The 25,559-nt window shown below is 38.7% G+C and overlaps 1 protein-coding gene across 3 annotated transcripts in view; it reads right to left on the reverse strand.

The window, feature by feature from the left end:
• Positions 1–581: 581 nt before the first annotated feature.
• Positions 582–25,559, reverse strand: part of VSTM2A (V-set and transmembrane domain containing 2A) — a 28,515-nt gene continuing 3,537 nt past the window's right edge. The window contains exons 3-5 of one of the 3 annotated variants that reach the window (XM_025923373.2): positions 25,421–25,471; positions 22,216–22,552; positions 582–2,955 (exon numbers count right to left, since the gene is read on the reverse strand). In XM_025923373.2, coding sequence (XP_025779158.1) covers positions 2,876–2,955; positions 22,216–22,552; positions 25,421–25,471 — 468 coding nt within the window. In that variant the 3' untranslated portion in view covers positions 582–2,875. The other 2 variants (XM_025923366.2, XM_086697066.1) reach the window with 2 other exon arrangements.

Here is a 25,559-nt window from a genome sequence, read left to right on the forward strand (position 1 = left end):
TTTAAAGAAAGCTTCAAAGAAAACCAAATACACATATGCAAAAATATGCATAAAATTTTAGTGGATCCATAGACTCTACCCAGTTAGCTTGTTTACTAACTCAGAATAAGATCTCCTGCTTCAGATGATTTTTGTTACCTTATTTTATCCTCAAGTGTTGGCATTGGTATTGTTTCATTTGTAAGCAATGTGTAAGTCTTTAAGAAAGAACGAAAGAATCTGATTTGAATTCAAGTAAGCAATTTCAAATTTTTATGACTTTCTCTTCTGAAGAACGTTGCATAACCTTAGAAGTCAAGGTTGAGAAAGTCATATAATTTATTTTTCAATCTTTATTTCTAGAATCATGGTTACCTATGAGGAATAGTCCCAGAGCAATACAAGGTGAAAACCACTAGAGATACTCTTTAATTTTTAAAGGCTTCTGTTCCAATATTTAAGGTTACACATTAACTTTTCGAGTTTGGAGATATAGTGTATCATGTTCTTTCTCACAGACACCGGTGAGCCAGACTCTTGGTAATGCACTGACAGAGAAGACTTGATTATTTTGGACACTGACACAATGAATCTAGTGAGAATTCTTCCCAAGCCAGCATATATCCTTTATTACGAGCGAGCATGGTAAACATCATTGATAACAGATACACATCTGTCTTGCTTTAGAGTTGACCAATCTCATGACCTGAACTTTGGGTAAAAAAATTACATGGTGGATTTTCCCAGCCTGACTGAATTAGAATCAGTATGCTAAATTACGCTTGAATGTATATGATCTTTAGAGGCCAGATAGACTCGATTAATATTTACCTTACCATTAATTTATGCATTTGAAGTATTAAATTTTGAAAGAAAATAAATTTCTAGGTTAATAAAATAGCGCAATCAAATCCTTTATTTATTTTTCTCATTAGACTGAAATAATAAACCAAATGGACAAGAAAAATGTCAATAAAAGTTTTAGCCTGAAACATTATTTCTCAAAGATAATGTTAAGATAATATGAAAATATGCGCATTGCTTGTAATTGAAGTGCAGGAAAATCAATGCATTTACCTTTGAAAAGCAGAGGTATTCATTGCCTTCAAGCTTCAGTTTAGGACCTCAGCCTGCCAGCTACTGGTCCTACAGAGATGATCTTCTGGTTTTGTTATGAAAGGGAATGGAAGAATCTCTCTGGAAGGAAAACTTAGGTCATTTCTATCTCAACCTGTACGTATTCCATAGTGTATATGGAGCACATTAGTAGTTTTGCCTATCATTCTTTGCCAGAGTAGAAAACAGTTTCCAAATGAAATAATCTGAATTATCATAAAGCCAAAAAATAAGAAAGAAATATTTAAAATTGTAATTCACTTAACCAGTGAAAACTTGAACACATTATCTTCTTTAGTTGGAGACTCGCAGTCATCTTTTGCATATTATATTTAGCCAACAACCAAATTTTAATTTTTAATTAGGAGGCATTAAAATATAATTAGCAGCAAATAACAGAATGACAAATCTACAAAAATTCATAAAGGTCAAAGGAAGCAGCATTTTTAGCCACAGCAAGAAGTGTTCTTCCATGAATTTAGGGAATCATGGTGACCACTTCATCTTCTCCACATTCACCTCCAAGGCAAATTTTCTAGAAGCAACATTGCTTTTTGAAAACAATAATGATGATAATCATGTGGGGATAGCTGTCAAAACCAGAAAGTGTACATTCTTCAGAGTCAAGAGACCCTCAAACCTCAATAAACACCATATATAAAGGAACATAGCAAATTTCAACACAGCATACACACAACAAAAGTAATTCATTTATCAGAGACCAATACAATTTTGAATATGCATTTTCCAGAAGGAAGCAGAGGGCAACAGAGACCACCTGCAGCTGTCAGACCTGTGGAAGTGAAACAATGCATTACAAAATTCACACCAATATATGAATTATAAGTGAAAAACAAATGTGTTATCTAAAAAAAGTTGGTTGGTGACCCAACATATAGATCTCTATATGTATATATTTATATATATAATGATAAAAATCAGCTTGCATGAGGGTCATAGTCTACCTACTTTGAAGTTATATCACACATACTAGAAGCAATTTACAGAATTTGTCAAGTTTGCATATACAGGAATTGCAAAATGAATTAAAATACATTGAAATATAGAACACTCAAAATGTATTTATATAAACCTCCCAGGATTGACAGGGATTGGCCGTAATCAGCACTTGCCACCATTGAACAAAAACTATAATCAAGAAGAAGGAGAAAAAAAAATCCAAGGGAAAAAAGAAGAAAATTAAAAAAAAAATCCTTCTTTTATCATGTCTTATTTAAAATAACGTTCTCCTTGTTGACACGCAGTGTTGATGATTTTGTCGTTGCCCCAAGATGGGGATTTCGTTTGATGATAGCTTATGTTCTGTAGCTTTTTGATTTCTGTTTCCTTCCTGCAGATAATGTGTCTTTTAGTAGGAAATCAGTGGTATCCATAGGAAATATTTACTATATCGATGACGTTCGGGCCAACCCCTGAGCAGTCAGCGAGATGATGCTTTAAGCAGCCGAAAGAAGAGAAAAAACAAAAACAAAAAATAGATCTTGCTATTAGAAAATGTCCTATCACGTCACACTAATTTTCTTGAAATAAAAGATCAGTGATTTGCCCAAGAAAATGTTATGAACAAAGCGTGTGATAGCCTCTTCGTTTATGCTTCCGGAAGCAGGCGCTCCTTGGGTAGGTAATTAGAGAACAGTGGGTGCAGAATGGTGCTTGGAGTTTAGGGTCAACTTTGCTGTCCGCTCCGTAGATTTTACAGGCGATTTGCTCTTTGCTTTAAGAAGAGAAAGTGATATTGGAAAAAAGTCAGCACTTTAGATTAAAGCAAAGCACCCTTCACAAAGCCACAAACAAGAAGCAGGACAGAAAGTCCATGGCTTGTAGCTATCATCCTTGCACCTGCGGAAGAAGTTATAAGATATTCGCTCATCTTGAAGATTTCCAATGCTCCTTATTAGGCTGTTTTAAACACATACATATATATATTTAATTAGCTCGCCAGCTTGGCTCTGGTGCTCATGAATGTCTTGGCATGCACTGCAAATAACAACACATACAAAGTATTTCAGTCCCAGGAAGTTGGTCTTGTTTGTTTTGTCTGTTTTCAAACAATGCCATCCCATGGTTGGGAACACTGAGAGGAACAAATCCAAATACTCTTCCCTCAAGGAATTCTTTACGGATCATTCCCTATAGTCATTCCGTTATTCCTCTATTGGTACCGAAAACACACGTAACCTGTTTTACTACCGCATAAGCACAAAACCACAGGAGTATACCCAACACTGAGAGCAACAGGCGTCTCGTGGGTGGGGAGAATTGTGTTCTGGGATGGGTGTGTTAGGGGCATTTTGTTCTAGAGAAAGATCTTTCTTAATTGTTTATCTCGGAGATCTGAGGAAAAGTTAGTGCTATCAAGAGTTGGAAATTTTTGAAAGAGCTTGGGGAAAATGTAAGAGGGAGAACTACATTGCATTTTTGTATTTTATTCTTCATGCATTTTATACAGTAAGCTTCTAGCTAATTACGTATGAAATACCTTTATTTGTAAGAAGACAAAAATGTGATGAGGCTCAAAGTATTTTCTTTCGTTATTTTTTTTGTTATTTTTTTTTGGTTTTTGTTTTTTTTTGTCTTTCTTTTTTTTTTCTTTTTTCTTTCTTTTCTTTTTTTTTTAATTGGAGAAAGGTTGAAACCATTCGAAAGGATAAGGGTAGGGAAATTCACTCTTTGGAACATTTCTGCTAATGCGTGTTCAGTTCCACATTGGCAATGATAAACATTGAGGCAAAAACACAGGCTCACATTTAGTAGGCCAAAATTACCATTTTTTGGTTAGGTCACTGCCATTGATCGTCTTGTTTGGTAAGTGAGCCATATATTTAACACAGTATCTCCACACAGAAACCTAGTGCCTGAAGACCCCGAGGTTAATGGTGAGTCTCTGGAGAGTGCCTTCACTCAGGCTGGGTAAGAAGGTTCAAAAATGCAAAAGTGATAGCGTAGGTCATGTGCAGCTCTAACCACAAAGATCATGCAAGGGAAATATAGTCAATCTATGTAGAACCGTTAGCATCAGAGCTTTCCAAAATTAAATATATATTCTTGTTAGCTTTTGAAGAGAAATTCTTTGACATGGACTCATTTAATCCAAAAAAAAAAAAAAAGGAAAGAAAAAAAGAAAGAAAAGAAATGATTACATGACTCCTTTAGTAATAGCTAACTGCTTTTGATGTGACACAAAATATGTCAGGTATTGAATAAAGGTTTAAAAAATGCTAAGAGCAGTAAAACAACTCACTCTTCAGAGAAGGTACTGTGTGAAGTAATAGTTTCCTTTTCAGCATGGTCACTGCAAATTGGTTCACACTTGCTCAACCTGTGTGTGTACCATGTTGCCCCTTTCTCAAATAATCAACCCTTCAGAGGAGATGTCTAAGCCCACCATTCCCCAAAAGATATGAAGGGAACAGCTACTGCATTTTGACCCAACACTTCCAACTATACTCTGTCCAGCATGTGCAAGTTAAAACAAGATTGACACAAGTAGTATAATTAGAAAGAAACTCAACTGCAGACCGTAGAGTATTTTAAGGCTACTAAATTTCTGAACTGCCCTCACAGGCAATGTGCCATTGTAACATGGTACTGTTTTTGCATTTGTTTGTTTTTCAGCTCGTAATCATTCATCTGCTCTAGGTACATGCATTTCCTAGCATATTTCTATTAAATGAAATGTATTGCTGTCAGGGCAATTGTAAAACGTCCCTCCTTCCCCCTGTACATTAGATTCGACAGCAATTTTATCATCAAATCACTGATCGTTTTTCTCTTCTTTCTGTTTTACGTCTTGAATGAAGAGATATGTGCTCCTTTATCTTTGTAATCCCAAAGATTTAGTAAAATACAAGACTCTTAAATGCTGTCATTTGTCCTGTGTAGTTTTAACAAATAATCATCATAGTCCTTTCTTTCGGATGTACACTATTCTGAGTACTACATTATTACCAAACATGTTATGCTCTTTTCTAGAGTGTTAATTTTATTATTGTTATTATTATTATTATTATTATTATTTTGCAAAAAGAAAACTTTGGCCACTCATCACGCTTTATTCTTATCTTCATCGATAGAAACATCTCACTTTTGTGAGACTATGACGATTATTGGGAGGTTAATTAATTATTAATTAATTATTATTGAGGTTTCTTCTGCCTTATGCCCCGAAGCAGGTTAACTTGCTATTTCCTCATAGGACCATGAATTTAAGCCACTCTTCCCCTCAAAAACCCTGCATCCACTTTGTGTGTCTGCATCAGCTAGCTGTTGTCTCCCGCCCTCTGAACTTCACAGTGTATTGGCTTTGCCTCTCCAATGGCCTTAACATGGCTTACATTGACCCCTGAAAGAAGAATTCATTATATTCATATCTTATCTCATGGATTACATTGCAAGCTCATTAAAGGCAAGGGGCAAAACTTTAGCAATTTTTTTACGACTCTCAATGTCTAAAACAATGCCTGGAGAATTTTAAAACTTTTGCGCCCAACACAAAATACGCTATAAAGAAGAGAGATACCATTATCTCAATTGTGTGAAGAAAATGCACAAGAGAACATGCCCGGATGAAGAGCAGGCTAATAGAACTTAAAGATTTCTCTATGACTCAGAATGCCATTTCGTAATGTCCTTTCACTTCTATTTAATAATGACGACTTCCGTTTGGTTTTATGCTTAAGATTTCCATGGTGCTCTCTCAGGTGTAATTCCCCACGCCTTTGTAAGACAGGCAAGACATTTTCTCCATTTTTGCAAATGGAAAAGTCTAAGAAATCTTCTTAGACGTCTAAGGAGTGCAGGAACCTAGCTTCCAATTCTCAGCTCTTTTTAGACCTCATGCAATACCCATTGTCGCATCACCTTCACTGAGATGTGGACAAGCAGGCATTTCTCAAGAGGCTGACTGTGACAAACGAGTCTGGCTGAGGAGAAATAGGAAAAAAGAATAAAAAAAGAAAAGCCTTCAAATATTTTGTCTTAACCGTAATTATTATTTCAGAGAAGAACAAAAAATTCCCTCCATTGCTTTTAAAAAAACAAAACGACCTGAAAAACTACCAATCAGGGCACGGCAGTGAGACCTTGGCATTGTCCGCAGTCCCGTGCAGATGGTGCCCAGTTCTCCCGCATGGTGGAAACCACTGTTGGGTTCAGCTCAGTCCTGCATCTTCCTGCCTCATTTAACTCACTACAACTTTCCAGACAGCAAAGTGTGCCCTGCCCCTCTGAGGTGTCTGCCAGATGGAAGAACTTAGCTCCCTGTTAGCACCTTCCTTTTTAAACTAGTCCATCTGTACTGCCATCTCCTTCCGGCACCCACGGTCAGGAGGCTGGAAGGCACTGGGCATATTTAACAACGCGGCATCACTCTTCTCGTTCACATCAATTCCCAAAATGACTACCGTGCATCGGGCCTCAACGATGTGTCAGGGAATTTGCATACATTGTCTTAGTTCGCCCTCTAGACAGTTCTGTATAGTAGACAAACAGGTCAAGAACATGCAACTCAGCGACCTGGAATAACTCACCCTAAGTTACATGGACGATAGGTGGTAAAGTACAGAAATGAAGCAACAGCGAGGCAAGTCAGATCAGCTTAGAAGGACACAGGTGCCTGGGTAGGTCAGTGGGTTAAGTGTCCTGCCCAGAAGCAGGTCTGACTCTGGATTTTGGGTCAGGTGGTCTGTGGGATCAAGCCCCAAGTGAGTCTCTGTGGTGACAGCGCGGAGCCTGCATGGGATTCTTTCTCTGTCCCTCCCCTGTGCACACGCATGCACGCGTTCTCTCTCTTTCTGTCTCTCTCTCTAAATATATAAATGTTAAAACCAACCAACCAACAAACTAAAGGATTGGGCACCTGGGTGGCTCAATCAACTTCAGCTCAGGTCATGATCTCACGGTTCATGGGTTCGAGCCCTGCATCGGGCTCTGTGCTGACAGCTTGGAGCCTGGAGCCTGCCTCAGATTCTGTGTCTCCCTTGCTCCCTGCCCCTCCCCCACTCATGCTCACGTGCATAAAATAAAACATTAAAAAAATTTTTAAAAAGGACATCCTTTTTTTCTGAAACTCCCTAAGGCAAACAGCCTTGCTCCATGGTCTCCACATCTGTTACATCAAGATGTGAAGCTATTATTTGTATATACACTAATCTTTTCAGAGAAAATGCACTGGCGATAACATACTTCAGAGCAAAAAAAAAAAAAAAAAAAGAATAAAAAAGTTTGATCTAAAGTTTCTTTCCCAACTCTAAGTTGATAAATATTGGATATTAAAACATCATCAGACTTTTAGTTTTCCCAAATAGTAATAACAAGTAAAGTTTGTTTTGCTCTGTATAGTGTACCAACTGTCCTATGACATAATATTTTAACCTTTTCGTTTTATAGACTTTTACAGCTTAAAGGTTCATCCAGATTAACTTAAACATTTGAGTAAAAGGTGACTCCACCATCATTCTTCCATGCCTTCCTCTTTCTAAGAATTTCTTTTTTCCAGGAGTGTCTCTGTGGCTCAGTTAGTTAAGTGTTCGGCTTCGGCTCAGGTCATGATCCCGCAGTGCGGGAGTTCCAGCCCCGCATCAGGCTCTGTGCTCACAGCTCAGAACCTGGAGCCTGTTTCAGATTCTGTGTCTCCCTCTCTCTCTTCCCCTCCCCACCGCTCGCACTCTGTCTCTCTCTCTCAAAAATAAGCATTTAAAAAAATTTAACGAAGTTCTTTTTTCCAAGCTGTTTAATTCAGATTGATAGCCTAGGGCCAAAAAAGTTAACTTGTCTACCAGGAAAAAGCATTAGAAGAGGCTATGGGTATTGAATTCAAAGAACCAGGTGGAGCGTTTAGACAACTGTCTAGACACTTTATCCCATCGCAATTTTACCAGCTCTTCAAATATCCACTTTTCCTTGGCCGTGAATATTTTCTGATGGATTAATTTCCTATGTGAGTACAACTTTTCATTGGTTTAGATACGAAGAACAATCACAATTCAGGCCATCTGTCTACAAATTTGGGCATAATTCTCCTCTTTCTCTTGTTTGAGTATCTACAGGAATTAAAAGGAACAAGAAAAGAGAAAGAAAACAATTTGTCTCCAGTTGTGTGGCTCCACGGTCTTACTCCAGTCTTTATTTTGTGAAAGTGAATATTAGCAAGGTTTATCATCTGAACAAACCTAAAAATGAAAATGCTCCAAAAAAAAAAGGAAGCAACTGTCAAAGACTTTTTTTTTTTTTTTTTTTTTGTCTGTAAGGAGGCCAAGTTTATAAAGAATGAGTGTCCATTACAGCTCTGGGAACAGACATAACCTTTGACATACTTCTCTTTTATTACAGATTCCAGTTTTAAGAAATGAAAATAGCTGTGTGAGAAAATTTGGGCTAGCTTTTAATGCAATTTTTATTCAGGTTTGCACATACTAAATCACTATTTAAGGGGAAAGGTCAAATAATAGAATGATTTTATCCTATAATTTTTTGAAAAGAATATCTTTTTATTAGAATTCTTACAGATCCAGTGCCAATTTCTTCCAGAAATCCATTTTTTAAAAGAAGTGTGCTTCATTTGACCTAATACATAAATTGCCTATTTTACTGTGCCCCAGCATGTTGGCAGGTTAGCTGTTTAAATTTCCTTTCCTGCGTTCCTTTAGTCAGCAAATTTACACCTCTATTCTAGTTATGAGGCCTCTTATTGGAGCTGGGGGGAGGGGGTGGGAAGTGAAGTTGCCCAAATACTCAAGATCTGACTGACGAGATGATACGCCATTCACCACAGAATTTTCGAGAATCTAGCCTTGGCAGGATTTCAGGATTTCTACCTACCTTGTACGCTGACTTGAGAAGGAACATATAAAGCGATGGTGCCTCCCACCTGCTAAGGCCATAGTGCATCTCACAACACACTTTCATTGTAACTCATTCATCTGGCTAAGACTGCTTTGGGTGCAGACCGGATGATGATTACAATGGCAGCAGCTAATATTTCTTGAACGTTTGTTATTTCTTGACCTCTGCTTGTGATCCCATGAAGTTACGATAATCATTTTGCTACTTAAGGACCTGACTCTGTGCTTGAGTTTACCCAGCCAGTGGGTGGTGCCGCAGACATTCAAAACCAGTTCTGTTTCAATCCAAAAGGTAATTTGCATCATAATTTCCTCCCGTGATTCTTCATGCCTGAAAACTCTAGACTCTCTCAATTCTGCCTATTAGAAATATTTGGAAATATGAGCTGTTTTGACAAAATGGAATGGAGAACAATATAAATTAGTGGAAAACAAAATGTTCTCAGAGTGAGGTTTTTAATACTACATGCATTTAATAACTCCTTTGATGCATGAATAAGAATGATTTATTATTAGCATCACATCCACCAGTATATAAATAAATGCTGCGGAGAGGCTGGCAACTCTTTACCCACGGAGTTTAACTATCCTTCCTGCATGTATGTTTTCATTATTAACTAGCATATTCTTTATTCATAACACAAAGGTAGATATTAATCCACATCTTGTTGGTATGATCACAAACCCCCTGTTAGGGACTGCACACACACGTGGTTTTGTTGCAGTTTGACAGTGTTGTTGAACAACGCCACCTTTCCCAAAGAGCTTAAATAAGCACATTCAACTTGGGGAATGTAAGAGAGGAAATTATGAAGACAACTGGGATCAATGTGGAATGACCTTAGGTCAGGGTAGGCTATGACTGTCTGCCCTGAGTGAGGAAGCCGATACAAAGAGCACCACAGGGGCTCCTGGGAGGCTCCGTCAGTTAAGCATCCAACTCTTGATTTTGGCTCAGGTCACGACCTCATGGTTCCTAAGATCCAGCCCCACGCTGGGCTGCATGCTGACACAGCAGAGCCTGCTGGGGATCTCCCTCCCTGTCTCTCTGCCCCTTTCCCCATCTCTCTCCCTCTCCCTTCCCCCCCACTCCACCTCTCTCTGCCCTGCCCTACTCCCTCTCCCTCTCTCTCTGTCCCTCCCCAGCTCTCATGCTCTCTTTCTCTCTCTCTCTCTCTAAATAAATAAATAAATAAGCATTAAAAAATAAGAGCGCACCACAGCTAGAATTATTGACTACTAAGTGAAGAGGTAAGAAAGCTGTATTTTCAGATTTGAGCCATCACTCACTAATTGGTGAAATAAAGAATCTGTTGTTATAGATCACCCTTCCCCTAACATCACCAGAGAAGAATTTCTCGTCAAAGAAACACATCTCATATTTTTACAGAAATGGCAACTGCGGCACTCAGAGTGAAGAAACAGAAGTCAAGGAAAGACAAGGAAAGAAAAATAGCTGCGGAAATGTGATTTCACTTTTCACTTATCCTCTTACATAAATTGAAAAGTAAAGATTTCAACAAAATTTACACAGTAATTTGCCTACATTTAAACATCACCTTTGGGGTGCCTGGGTGGCTCAGTTGGTTAAGCGTCCAATTCTTGGTTTAGGCTCAGGTCATGATCTCATGGTTTGTGAGTTCGAGCCCCACATCTGGCTCTGTGCCAATGGCACAGAGCCTGCTTGGGATTCTGTCTCCTTCTCTCTCTGTCCCTCCCCTCCTTGCTCTCTCCCTCTCTGTCTTTCTCTCAAAAGTAAATAAATAAACATTTGGAAAAAAAATCTTTAAAAAATCCATTTTAATTGTACAGCAATGTTTGCTTTTGAGGAAAAAATTATTTGAGTACCTACTGCCAATAGGATGTAGAAAAACCTTGGGGCACCTGAGTGGCTCAGTCGGTTAAGCGTCCAGCTTCGGCTCAGGTCATGATCTCAGGGTTTATGAGTTTGAGTCCTATGCCGGGCTCTGTGCTGACAGTTCGGAGCCTGGAGCCTGCTTCAGATTCTGTGTCTCCCTCTCTCTCTGCCCCTCCCCTGCTCACACTCTGTCTCTCAAAAATGAATAAACGTTAAGATTTTTTTTTAGAAAAACATCAGTTATATAGCTTCAGAAAACACCTATTTTAACATAAGAAACATGTTTTGAGACTTTACCCATATATTTTCTAAATTTGAGCCCATGGTTTTATCCTTTTCCTTAATCCAGCCATTTCAAAATTATCTAAATTATAATGTTTTACAAATTATCCTCAGAACAGAAATGACCTTAGCCATCAGAATTATGTAATTAACAGAGATAGTTGAAGCATTTAAAATCCCCTTTATCAAGGCATGTGCATACAAGAAAAATATGTAGTTGCCAGGACTGCTTACCAAATGTCCTAAACATAATTTGTTATTAGATACAATTTTAAATACATGAATATTGTTGTCATGGTATGTAACGAAGGATTGTCCAATTGTAATTTCTAATCCTCTCTCTCCATTAATACATAAGGGGCCTGGGGTTCTTTTCTTATAGATTGACTGAATTACATAAAAAATCATGTCACTTGGGGCGCCTGGGTGGCTCAGTGGGTTAAATGTCGGACTTTGGCTCAGGTCATGATCTCTCAGTCTGTGAGTTCGAGCCCCACGTCGGGCTTTGTGCTGACAGCTCAGAGTCTGGATCCTGCTTCGGATTCTGTGTCTCCCTCTCTCTCTGCCCCTCCCCTGCTCACACCCTGCCTCTCTCTCTCTCTCTCTCTCTCTCCCTCTCTCTCTCTCTAATTATATGCTAAATACAATATTTAGACACTGCATTAACACCAAAAATATCTAGACATAGTTCATATCTATAAAATACTTATATTTTCAGATTGTTTGAAACTGAGTTTTTACATTCTAAAGGGTTTTTCTTTCTATTTAGTACTTGTGATCCTATTGTTTGCTCCCTACATGTAGGGTTTTTCAAATTAACCATTTACATTGCTAAGAGAAGTGAGAAAAATTAATAAACTTATTTAATCAGAAAAATTAAAGCTCAAATGTGTTCCAGGGCTGAAGAAGATGTTGCTGAGATTGTGTCTGTAACACAAAACATAAATAAAACAAGAAAAAAAGCAGTCCCATGATAGACCCCCTCATTGCGCAATGCCTAAGACCTGTCTACTTTAAAATATAGAGTGACTGCATTACTTAATCTTTATTAAAGTATTTTTGTCTGTGAAGCTAATAAAATTGCTTCAGGTAATTTCTTGCAGTTTACTTTTTCAACAGCTCCACGGAATAGGGAATCCTAACGCCTAGTTTTACCATTGGCTTTAGTTCAAACACCAAGAGTTTAACCTGTCTTGGGTTTGTTTTATACATATAGGGTTCTAAATTCATGCAAAAATGCTCTCTCAGGCTTTTTAAAAGACATATTAAATAAAACATAATTATCATTTATAAATCCTCCGGGGTACTAATTTTCCTTGATAGCCCCAATGACTGCACCATTATTCATCACTCTGAAATCCCTCTGAATTGGGGGCCGAATGAGTCATGCTATTGAGAGGAAAATGATTGCATGATATGTAATTTATGGACTTTATATGAGTTTGATTAGTTTCATCAAAATAAATTTATCAAGATCACACTTGTTATGTTCAGAAAAATAAAAAAAAATAATTTGATGGTCAGATTATCCATCTAGCTCACAGGAAATAAGATGCAGTGTTCTTAACTTCGATGCTACTAGAATTTCTGAGAATTCCTACTTCCATGCTAGGACTTCTAACGTATGTGTGCACACACGTGTGCACGTGTGTATAAATATGTGCATGTACACATACATGCATGTGTGTATATGTTTTTAATTTGTCATGACCTCCACAATCATACACCATTATTTTACCTTGCCTTTTTGTTTTTATTTGTTTAATATATTTTATTTGTTTGTTTGTTTTCTCTGTCATGAGTTGCCTGTCACTGGACTATCTTTAAATCTGGGAAATTTTAAATGATGTGTTTTTTCCCCCCAATATAACAAAAGTAATAAATTATCACCATATAAATATTAATTATACACACAAAATAATTAAGCAATTAAAAATCATAACATCTTGGGGTGCTTGGGTGGCTCAGTCGGTTGAGTGTCCTACTTTGGCTCAGGTCATGATTTTGCAGTTTGTGGGTTTGAGCCCTGTGTCGGGCTCCGTGCTGAAAGCTCAGAGCCTAGAGCCTGCTTCAGATTCTGTGTCTCCCTCTTCCTCTCTGCCTCTCTCCTGCTCTCTCTCTCTCTCTCTCTCAAAAATAAATAAACATTAAAAATAATCATTACATCTTGACTTCGGACGTACATTTTCATATATTTCTTGTCATTTTTCTATGCAAGTATCTCAGATTGATTTAAAGTTTTATATCCTATATTTTTGACTTTAATGTTTTGTTCTGTATCTTTCACATTATATTATGTGTTGAATCTTACCTAGTTTCATTAAAACTTGATTTTAGAAGCTGTGTAACAGTCACTGTATGGTTTTAACATTTTAACACATTCATTAAGTAACTTCCTTGCTGTTGGTCATTTGAGTATTTCCAATTTAGGGATGACCTCTGTAATAAGCATGGGTCTGGGCCTACTTCCCACTGATCTTTCTGGAATCTCCTCCCAGGAATATTACTTCAAGCACAAGTGGGCCACACAATCTAAAGCCCTGTGACTGATCTTTCCAGATAAATTTTTCTCCAGAAGGAAAGTACCAATTCACCATGTAAGTAATCATATACCAAAATGCTTGAGTCCCTGTAACCTTGATGATACATGTTGATTCTAAAAATCTTTGCCAAGATTATATGTGTCAAGTTTGAAAAAAAGACTAGGGTTTTGACTGAGACTGCATCAAGTCTATAACTACTTTTGAAAAACTTGACATTTTTTAAATTGAGATCGCCCATCCAAAGACACAGCATATTTATTCATTTATGCAAACCTGAACTCTCTGAACCAAGTGTTCCAACGGTCTTCATATTTAGAATGCTTGTTATTGTCTTTAAAAAGAAAACTAGATACTGTATATCTTTCGTTTTTGTTGTTACTGTTGAGAATTATTATTATGCCCCAAATATTTTCTATTTGGGTATTGTTGTCCATACCCAAATAGGCTTAAGTGTATTTTGCTATCTCTAAGTCATTTAGAATGGACTACATAATCATAGTATATGTAAAATTGATATTATTTTATTCTTTTCCTAAGTATTAGATGTACATATTTCCTTGTCTGCAGCATCGTGTTTTACTTACATTTGACTTAATCAAAAAATTTTTTTTTAATTTCTTACAGTAAAATGTTACTTTCACTTGTATATTTAGTAACTTTAAATCTTGAGAGCCTCAGGCATCTGATTTTATGCTAATCTTTCTAAATCTGATTTTTCTTTTCTGCTCTGCTCTTTAATTAATTTGAGTTCATCTGGATATATATCCTAAATTATGACAATGTTTCCTTTTGTCACTTATTAATTAAATCAATCCTTTCTTAATTCTTGTATTTTTTAGTTCATCAGTATGATATTATTTTATGTAATTTTAGGGCTTCCCAGGCTTCTTATTTTCTTTCTTCCTTATTCATATTTGTGTTCCTTTGCTACCTTTTTAATCATAGTTACTTAATAATATGTTTCAATATCTGGTAGGTACAGAAAAAGGAACCAATCACTGCCAGGTTTACCCTGCCAGATAGTTAAAATACATCATGTCACTTACTGCTGGAAATGACCCTTAGGGCATATGTGTTAATATTTCAGTGTCATAAATAATGACTCCTGAGGTTCAGAGATATTTTGTACACAGCTCACTCAACAAACAGGCTGGGAGTTATTGGTTTATCTAAATCCATTTTATTTTATTTTTTCTATTTTTAAAGCTTTTAACTAGTCTCACTTGTTTATGTTTTCAGATGTATGTTTAATTATTTTACAATTTTAAAAATTCTGAGGGTCAGTTTTGGAAAGCTTGAAATTAATTAAGAGAGCAGCCGAGGTGTATAATTGTGGTTTCCAAATACATGTTGCTTATTCCGGTCACACAGTTCAAATTCCTAACAATCCTTTGGAGTTTTATTATGCTTTACAATAAGGATCTAGTTACAACCTTGGGCAAGACAGCTGGTGGCCAATATATTTAGTATGGTTATCTAGGGGGAAATTTATCATCAACTAATGGCATTGTGACAGAGTAAAAAAGGAAGTTCTGAAATTATGCACAACAAAACGTGAGCCAGGAATGAAGACTCAGTCTTCCTTCTTTAATTCATCACCTACACACACTCAATACACACACTCCGCCACAGTGGAGCCAGGTGGTGTAGACCATGTACTCTCAGGACTTCACGGTTCCTAATAATCACCATCATAATAACAACGCACATGCAACAACAGTCCTATTAATACAACAACTAGTTATCATTTATTGTGGGCTTGATCAATGCCGAGCTCTCTCTGTATCTAATTTCATTGAATCCTCAAAACTCGGTGAGGATACCATAGTTTCCATTTAATAAATGAGGATATGGAGACATGACCAGTTATGAGTGATGGACATGAGGTGGGGACGGACGTCCTCCTTAAGTGCTGTGCCTACTGCCCCTGCTGGTGAATGCCAAGGCAAGAGGCAGAAGGTCTAAGGAACACCTTCCTGTTTATTTCTACCCCTTGCAGCTGATATGAATGCACCTGTGGTAGCTATAGGTGGCAGCAGCAATCCTTGGGAGAAGGAACCCTGCATTTTCTCTTTTAAGATGTGTGTTACCTTGGCCAACCGAACTAAGTCTTTCCAGCAACTTCTCCAACCTTTGGTCATCTATCCAGATAGCTGCTTCTCTGGCAGCTTTCTGAAATCTCAAGGATCATGCAATCATTAGAGACAAGAGCTTAGAACCCTGACAATTCTGCTTTATGGCTCCGTAATTACAGAGCTCCTGGAAATCACAGGTAAACCTTAATGTGTCCAGTCGTGCATTGAAAAGCCCTCCCAACATATAGCTGGCCCTTGGTTTTATAGACCCAGATAGGTACTGAATTTCAATGAGTGAAGTATGGTTTGCGAGAGAATTTAGCCAGTATAGACTTTTAATCCACATAATTCCGGTTCAAACATGGCTCGAGCAGATTCCTTGGCCGGTATTATCTAAAGCACTGCCTCAAATCTATTTTTCATCTTATTCATAGACACTTGATTTACATAGCAGCCATTTAACTGATAGAATTACGATGATCAAATTAATTTAACCTGTGTAAGCAGCCAAGTTGGATCATTTAAACCAAAATCAACATTGAGGTCTAAATCATATCATGGGCTTTCTACCTGGATGCCACGCACCATTTCCTCATATTTTAAGTGAGGAAAACAATCTCCTGCAAGCCCCTCAGCCCCTCAGCTGCCCCCTCCCATCCCCCCACCCCCACCCCTACCCCCACCCCCACCGGCAGCTTTGAATCCTGTTTCAGGATCATTCTTACTAGATCTGGCCACTTTGGGAAAGCAGCCATGTTTATCGGCAGCAGGGGAGCTCCAGGAGCTCTTGGCATCTAGCAGCTGTAGCAAGGCAGCTGCCTCTCAGTGTTCAGGTTCACCTCCTGGTGAAAACACAATCATATTTCGGAGTTCAGAGAATCAGCGTCCCTGCTGAGTGACTAGAGACTCCACACGCGGAAACAGAACTACCCCTTAACCAATGGCCAGATTTCCTGTAAGTGCCAGCTGCAGATCACGGGAGTGAAGAGAACAGCTTTGCACAAGTCTATCTCTACACTGGAAAATAAACGATGGCCAAAGGCCAGTTTCAAAAAAAGGATTTTGTAGCATCGAACACTTGCATGCCTATCTCCTAGGAAACGATACAAAATTCTTTCCTCGCCTATAAGAACTCTGTACAGCTAATGATTTTCGTAATTTGCTGCACATAAAAATACTTCTTTCTGGTTCTCGATTCAGACTTTCATTCAGTAGGTCCTGGGTGGAGTCTTTGAATATGAATTTTTAACCAGCTCCCTTGGTGAGTCTGGCTTAGGTCGTCTGCACTACACTTCGAGAAACACTGTTTTAGAGTCTCGTTCAGTTTTGGGATAGTGGCAGTATTATGTACTTATGCAAATATAATTATAAGGAAAAAAACAACAAAAACAAAGATTTACTGTCCCTCTCTGTTTCCCTTTCCTCCAGCAAACATGAACTCCACTTGTTCCAGGCACCTGGTGGATTGCAAATGCAAATTGTAATATTTGGAGCCTAGGAGTTATAGTTGGGTGACCGACTATCCCCTGAGCCTGAGGCTTCCCAGTAGGGCAGAATCCAGCCAGGAAAGGAGGAAAGCCCCAGGAAAAATTCCTACACTACACTACAAGGCACAACAATGGCTTCAAAGTTAAGTGTAAACAAGTTGCTTTGAGCCCTGAAAGAGGAAATAACCAATTCTAAGACGAAGGAGGACGCTTTATAAAAGAATTTGCATTTGAGTAGGAACTCAGCAAAGAGGGAAGGGCCCACGCAGGGAAAACACAGTTGCAAAGTCACAGAGGTAAAACAGTATCTGAAAATGTTGCAGAAATACCAATTAAGAAGATTATGGGCGTGAGGATTGGGAAAGCGGGAGCAACAAGGCTGGAAATTACACCACGCAAGTTTGCGACGGTGCTTTGGAAATAGTAATTATATCATACTTGCTCTGTTGTGATCTGTTCGATGCATTAGAATTTAAACAGGCAAACTATTAGGAGCTGTTGCAAGAGATGCGGAAAGTGAACAGGCTCCATCTTGAGAACAAAGTCTCTCTTGGTGGAACAGGAAAAAAAAAACGCAGTTGTTCAAGGTTATTTTAAAGAGACCATTTGGAGGACTGAATAACTGATTCATTGTGGCAACCGGAAGAAGAGGAAATAAGAACATTTTCAAGATTTCCACAAGACCTGTGGATGGTGATCATGTTGTTAAAAGGATTGGGGAACCCCAGAGGAAGAACATTTCTTTTTGGTGAGGAAGCTAAGATAATAAACTCAGTTTTGAGTTGTTTGCGTTTGGGGGCCTAACCTAGAGATCACTGTGAAACAAACCATCCTACAACTCTTTATTATTTCTCAGGAGTTAATGTCAGCTGGGCTCAGCTGCAAGGTGCTGGTTGAAATAGCAGTGAGGGCTGAAGGTAAAGGTTGGCCCGCTTGGGCTTCTGTCAACTCAGTAAGGCGGTCTCAAGGTAGCTGTCCTTTTATGACGCCTGGCTTCTAAGAGGCCAACAGCAGAAGCTAGAAAGCCAACAACAGAAAGGCTAGGTCTCTCGACTGGGCGTTGCAGTGCTTGCATAACATTACCTTACACCTTCCTGTCTAAGTGTCTCATGCCAGCCGGGCTGGGGCGGCGGGGGGCAGGGAGGAAAGGCCCCAGGTGTCAATGGGTGCAGTCAACAAAGGTGCAGCCCTCTCTACCCTGCCACAGTGCTTGTAGAAGGCACATGTGGAGATGCACTGGGGGACCAGAGTGAACCGCAGTCTGGCTCTCCAGAAAGAAATCAGAACTGGAAACGGGTGGAGGAGTTTTCTGAGGGAAAGTTAGCAGTGGAAATCCTAACAGTGGATGAGAAGTTCAGGGAGTTGAGAATGGAAGAGGTCTACATTCAAGAGAGGCGTTTTGGGGAGAAGCCAACAAACGTGAAACTCTACCAGCCAATCAAGAGGACACGGGAAGACTGATGTTCCTAGCAACTGCTCAGGACAAGACAGGGGAGGTGAGGGGACCGGGCTGGGGACTGACTGCAGGGCTGGCAGGGAAGGAGGTGCTAGGAAGGCAGAGTGGGCGCCGGCGCCCCCTGCCGGATGGTGGTTGGCGGCTAGAGCCTTCAGTCCAATTTGCCAGTTTTCCAGGCGTGGGGAGGGGTCCAGCAGCCGGGAAAGAAGAGAGGGACAAAGGGAGGACTGGACGGTGGCCTGTGGGGGGCACCTTTGGCTCCTGGAAGGGGGATGAGACGGGAAGAAGCAAGTAGACAAGGGTGTGTAGAGGGAGGTGTTTGGGGAGGCGCCAGCGCTCCAGTACGTCTGGGTGTTCCCTGTGAAGATGGAAGTAGAACCAGGAATTTCTTCCTCCTCAGAACATCTACAGGACAGTTTTTCAATGTCAGTTATGGGTGCACAAAACTGAAGTTCAAAAGAACTGGCAATGAGAAAACAAGGGGTTGAAAAAGCCAGGTTTTGTCTATCCATTTGCTTTATCATTTTCCCTCATTATTTTGGTTTTAATTGTGCATTAATCAAGTGAATTGAAAAGGCGATGTCATAAAGATAAACAGTTTAAAGCCGGAGGGTCCAGTCACATGCTCACTAACTTTTGGAAAAATGGGACTAGCTATATTAAATGATAGTTAAATGTGTCTTTATCTTGTGATACGTAGATGGTAATAGGCTCTTTTTCCATCCTTTTTTTTTCCATGTAAATTTCTGTTTTTAGGAAAACTGGTTAATTGTATGACAATTTGAACATTATATCTAGGTATATATACAGAGTTACTTTCAGTTAGTGCTTGTCCTACAGAGAGACAAAAATCCTTTGACAGAAAAATACTATGAATTAAGAGTTGAGTAATTCATCCTAAATAATTTACTCAACCAAGTCAAAGACTATCGTGAAGAGAAAAGGCCAGATAAACCAGCCTTTTGTAACCTAGGTTAATATTACAGTGTCTTATGTACCATGGATGAAGCATGCCTCCTGGTAGCGAAAATAGACAAAAGGTTACTATCTTGGCCTGTAAAAGCAAGATTTTAATTTTTGTGTCTTCATTATGTCTTGCCTTTAATAGAACAAGGGGGAAAAAAAAGATGCATGATGAATGGAATTTACAAATATTGTGTTTGCTCACAAAGAGAGGAAATATGTCTCCCATTTTTGTGTCATTGTGCCTGGCGTAGAAGCTCTTGGAAGGATGGAGAGTGAATAAATGAAGCATGGGTATTGAAATCAGCTTTATTTGGATATAACCTGGAAAATTATAAAGCAAAATTATAAATCAGGATGTAGGTGTTACAGTGAATCTACTATATAAATATCCATCCCAGATACTGTATTGTATACAATAATTGTGCAAGCTCAAAAACTTACACACATATAGAATGGGTGGCTGGGCAACCCCAGCTTCTGAAGTAGTTAAAAAATGTTACTAAATGTATCAAAAATATTTTCTAGTATTTCTACTGGTAGAAAAACATAGACATGAAAGATTTGGATATATTTCATATTAATCTTTGCTATAAGCAGATGGCTTTGGATGCATATCTGGATGCTTATGCATGAAGTCTACATCCTTTCTTCCATATGCATATATCCATGCATATCTGGATGCATATCCATGGATGCATATCCATGAAGTCAGCATCCCTTCTCCCACTTCGCTTTAGAGAAAACAAGTCAAGCTGGTGGTGTGGTGGAAAATAAGCGGTGATTCCTACTTGAAAACTGTTAGAAGATATCTAGAGTTCTACCATTTAGCTCCAATCACAATACTGAGAAAAATATATTAAGATAAGTTAGCTATTTTGAGAGTACGTTACTTAATCCAAAAGTAAATAATTTAGAAATAGAACATTTCATTCCATGCTTAAAATCCTCCATTGGAATAGGTAACCCATTTGATTTTATTCAGTGGAACAGATTTATGATCTCTGGAGTTTGGAGTTTGGAGTAGTCTATGTAGGCTAATAATTTCACTTCCATGATTTGGAGTTCTCCCTAATAAGGCTGTAAACTGTCTGCTGAGGCTACTCTAATTTTGCATATAGTGTCTAGCTTCTGTTTTTATCTTTGCATGAAGGGGAGGGGGACAATGTCTCCAAAGACTTTGAATCTCTATTAAATAATGGATACAAAAATTCTAACCACTAGGGGTGTGTGTGTGTGTGTGTGTGTTTCCGTGTGTTACATATGCATATGTGTATATACATATGTATACATATACATATACATATACATATATATGTACATATATATTCTAGCTGTGGTCTTGTTTTTTAACTTGGGAAACAAAAGAGATGATAAGGAGGAAAATGAGACAAAGCCACACAAACTGAGCCTTAGAGAGGCTAAGGGGCTAAGCTATTTATTCATCAGACTGGCAGAAACTGCCAGGACCAAGGCAAACTCACCCACATTTAAAAGCGATGCAAACCCCCAGGGACCCTGAGTCAAGCTCTCCACACATCATATCCATTAGCACGTGATGAATAAGAAGGAAGCCTAGGTTGGCACACATTATCTTAAAAGTGCTGTTTACCAGCAAATATTTAATATATATGTACACATGTATCTGAAATTATCCTAATGAAATGCCCATCATGTATTTGATGGCTAAAGTGACCTTGAATGTTAGCAGTGTCATTTGCTACTACCAATAGTAGTATCAATACTTCTTCAATGATAAACGGTGAAGGGAAAAACTTAAAGAACGATAAATTAAGTATTTTTATGCTGCCTGCATCCTGTAATATTACGTCAAGTGTTTGAACAAAATACAGAACAGTCACGGGGTCGTGCAGGGGACTGCTCATTCCAAGAACCCTTTATCCCCCATCAAGGTTAAAACTTCAATGAGTTTCCATTGGCTGAGTGATTGCATAAATTAATGCTATTCAGAACAGCTTTAACTTGCACAGCTGACTTGGGAAATGTGTGACTAAGCTCCTAAATTGGCATCGAAGGCACATTTGCGGGAGTTGCCGAAACTCCGCACTACTTACTGCCTTTCATCCCCCCTCACTTCCTCCCATTATCATTATCACTTTCATCACAGGCAGCTGAAGTTTCTCCTTCAAAATCAAAAGCCCTTGGAGAACAATCCTGCCTTCAAGCTAGGGGCCGCTGAAAATGTGTTGTCTCTTTCATTTACATTTTGATTAAGTGAAAGTCTCTTAATTTGGGCCATTATCGATACATAAATCTGTAGAGAAAATGAACATGCATTTATAATGCGACCAACATGACATGATTTACTGTTCTTCTAAGGTGTAAATACAGAAGGAAAAAAAAAAAAAAAGTCCAGCTCTTAGGTCCCCTGGACGTGTACACGGCCAGAGACTAACGGGGTGACTCACGTCCTCTGGGAAGGCCCCGCGTGCTTCATCTCGTCATCATTCCAACTGCACTAGGTCTCCAATTTTAAAACCATCATACATAAACCTGTCTACTCTACTTGACCGATCTTCCTGTGGGAAGGTTTGTGAGTGGTAAAATGAAAGGCTCAAAATGGGTTTCCATACCTGATTGTGGACTTTGTTTGGGGATTTTGGCTACCGCTTGAGGGCTGGAGGTGGAGTGCATTCGCTGGTTGCCAGAGCTGTGGATGCTGCTGGGAATGGCCACTGAGACATTCTTGCGAGGCTTCATATCCTGCAGCCACATGGGCGAGGCTTCGAAGGCCTGCATCCTCCTAGCATGGCTGTTGGCATTGACTTTCAAGTAGGCCTGGGCTTTGTGTTCCTGCAGCTCTCCGTAATTAGCGTCTGTCACCCTGCATTCATACAAGCCTTCATCCTTTTTCCTCACTTTGGAAATCTGAAGCTTGTGAGAGATGTCATTGCCTTGGACTTTCACTGTCTGAAAAATTGCAGGTGGAAAAAAAAAAAAGTGCTACATCAAATGATTTTGTTCCCATACGTGCTCCTAAGCTTGCTAATGTTGGAAAATGAAAGGGTCTTAATAGCCTCGTAGCCACGGTCAGAGAGCTATTTATTTTCTCAACAGTCAAATACGAAGGTCGTATTTATCCCATTGCACTAACAACTGGCTTCACAAAATCATGGGGTAATTAGTTCAATCCGGCCAGCGCCAGAGTCTCTCAGCCGTGTGGTCCCCAGATCCTAGGTTCCAGGTCTGCCATTTTCCAACCATGGGATTGACCTCGGCCTGGTTGGCTCCGTTGAACGAAACACGGACATAATAAGGTAAAGGATATAGTTTGCACCGCCTCTTGTCATCACTTCAGGCTACAACTCTGAGAGATCACAAAACTATGTTGTTGGGGACACCAGGGTTTAAGTGAGAATGTGTTTTTATCCCCACATTGGGGATGCCTTACTAAAGGTAGTGACACAAGGCTTGAATATTAAGTATTCTTCTCAAATGTTTGGTGCAGGCTTACCAACAGTCATGGGGTGGCATGACTTGGGGTGCAGATTAATATCACCTGGTCTTATGGGCAGAGTACATACTTCCGGCAATGATAGGGTTTTTATGCTACTGGAACTGGAGAGGCCATCAATCAGACGCTGGTTTGATTTTCAAGAGTGAAACCGGCTTTCTTATTTCTTCTAATAATTTTGATGCCAGACTAACAGCAAAATTATATATAATTGTAATATGTAAGATTATATATAATTTTATATTATGTCGAATCTACATATACACATAGATATCCATAAGCGTCTTTATCAGAACAGCTAGATTTTATATACATCATCTATTATCCATGATTGACCGGATGATGGATTTCATAAGACACCCAGGATTTAAGGCCTTGGATGATTTTGAAAGGCAGGGAAAAGAAGTGAAGAAGGCATACACTTTCAAATGCCCCAAGTAATTAAGAAAACTTGGGGAGCGCTCATCTGTTTTTACCTACAGAGTTGTATACAGTTTCCAACAGTTGAACCATAACCATAGTATGTATTTATTTGTATGCAAAATTACTTATAAATATACTAATACTATAAAAATAATGGGGACTAATCGTTTCAAATATAGTCAGTTGAGTCTCCTAATAAAGTTTGAAATAGTTGGAGTACTTATATGATTATTGTTTTACAGTAAACTGAGATTTGGGGGTTTGGATCCGTGATTCTCAGCACTGATTGCACATTAGAATCCTCTAGGGAGCTGTGAGAAAATGGTCTCATTTGGATTAATGTGGAAACATTAAGTCTGCATCTCCAAGAGGTGAAGCTATCACAATGTTTCGTAAAAGAATACCTGAGAATTCTAAGTTAACAACCGCTGGTTTAAGACACATGACATGACCAAGGTCACCTTGTAGGTAAACTGGGAACCAACTGGTTTCTACCTCAGTTTATAACGAGAATTTTTTGCTGATTCACTAGATTTTATTAACCTTTGGCATAGATAATACTGTTAGTCGCAGTATGTAGTAGCTGTGTGCATGACCGTGTTTCTTAACTGCATGCTTCCTTAGTTCAGGATGTGGGAAGCTATTTTCCTTACCGCTTTTTGGAAGATACAGGCGTGGGTGAAGGGTGAAACCTGACTAGTCAGTGAACAATCCAGCCACATATATATGTATATAAAATGAAATACTTAAGAAAAGTATTGTCAATAATTAATTTTACCCGTGAGCCTTTCTAGCATCGTGTGAAAACAAGAATTGTGTGATAGCATAATAATTGAATTAAAATATTCTAAAGTCGGTAAGTTTATGAACGTAAATTGTAGTTTTTGGTTTATGTCTTATTTTTGTTTGATATTTGCTTCCATGTTTAGATTATACATTTACATTTATTTTATAAAATATTAGTTTCATATTATAAAATTATAGAATATATAAAATATTATGTATTTTTATAAAATACATGTATTTTATAATTTACATATATCAGTGTTTTATAAAAGAATTCCTAAACACATATATACGCTAAGGAGGCCTTGTACTTCTTGATTATACAACTATTTCATTTGTAGTAATGGAATCTTCTTTATTATTTATGAATGAGCTAGGCAGTTCTGTCAATATAAAGTGATTGTAGGAGGTTTCAATTGTGGTGTAGTAAAAAGATACAATTTTCTTTTTATTTCTAATTTCACATAGAGTTATTAAAAGTAATAATCAGGACAGTCGAAATACATCTCGATATTTTCAATAGGTCAACCTCCTCCACTGTGTTTTATATTTATATTGGCTTTGGCTTTATATGATTTTGAGCACTGCATTAGAAATACATGGCATGCATTATGAATCACATTGAAAATTGAGTGTTTTCAAGACAATTTCAACATCCCGTTGGATGCTTTAATTTTTTCCTGCCTAGGAAGATTTTCATAAGTTAGTGTTTTACTTCCTATTAAAGGATAATTCTTTCTATGATTTTGAATGAAGATTAGCATTGCAGCGCTACAGGCTTACAACTATTTATTTAACTGTTAAAAAAGAGTGAGAAAAAAAGCGTCACACTCTTTGGCCGGCAAAATGAGTCTTTAGTAATTGTTTAAATACTTAGGATAGTAAAGTAAATAATTTTATTGTGTCATCTTTAAATCGGCTTCAATTTTTTTGGGACCCAGTGAAATAAGAAAGGGAAGACTGGTTCTCGCCCTGCGTTCGTGACATTGCCGTTCTCGGGGACAACTAGTTAAAAGGCTTTTTAAAAAACCTAAAATTCACTCATTTTCACCTGGGGCCTGCCTGGCAGCTGACAAAGGCACGCGCCCCCTGTCGCCTGTCGCTGTGATACTCACGCTGATCTTGGTCCCGTCGTTGTCCGGGTCTCGGTCGGGCACCAGCTCCACCTGCGGGAGAAGGAGACGGCGCTCAGACTCGGGACCCCCACGGTCCCCATCCGGTCCCGGGGGCGGCCGCGTCGAGCCTGCCCGACGA

Source organism: Puma concolor, chromosome A2 (genome assembly GCF_028749965.1).
Source record: "Puma concolor isolate L17-30 chromosome A2, mPumCon1.1.hap2, whole genome shotgun sequence".
Lineage (NCBI taxonomy): Eukaryota > Metazoa > Chordata > Mammalia > Carnivora > Felidae > Puma > Puma concolor.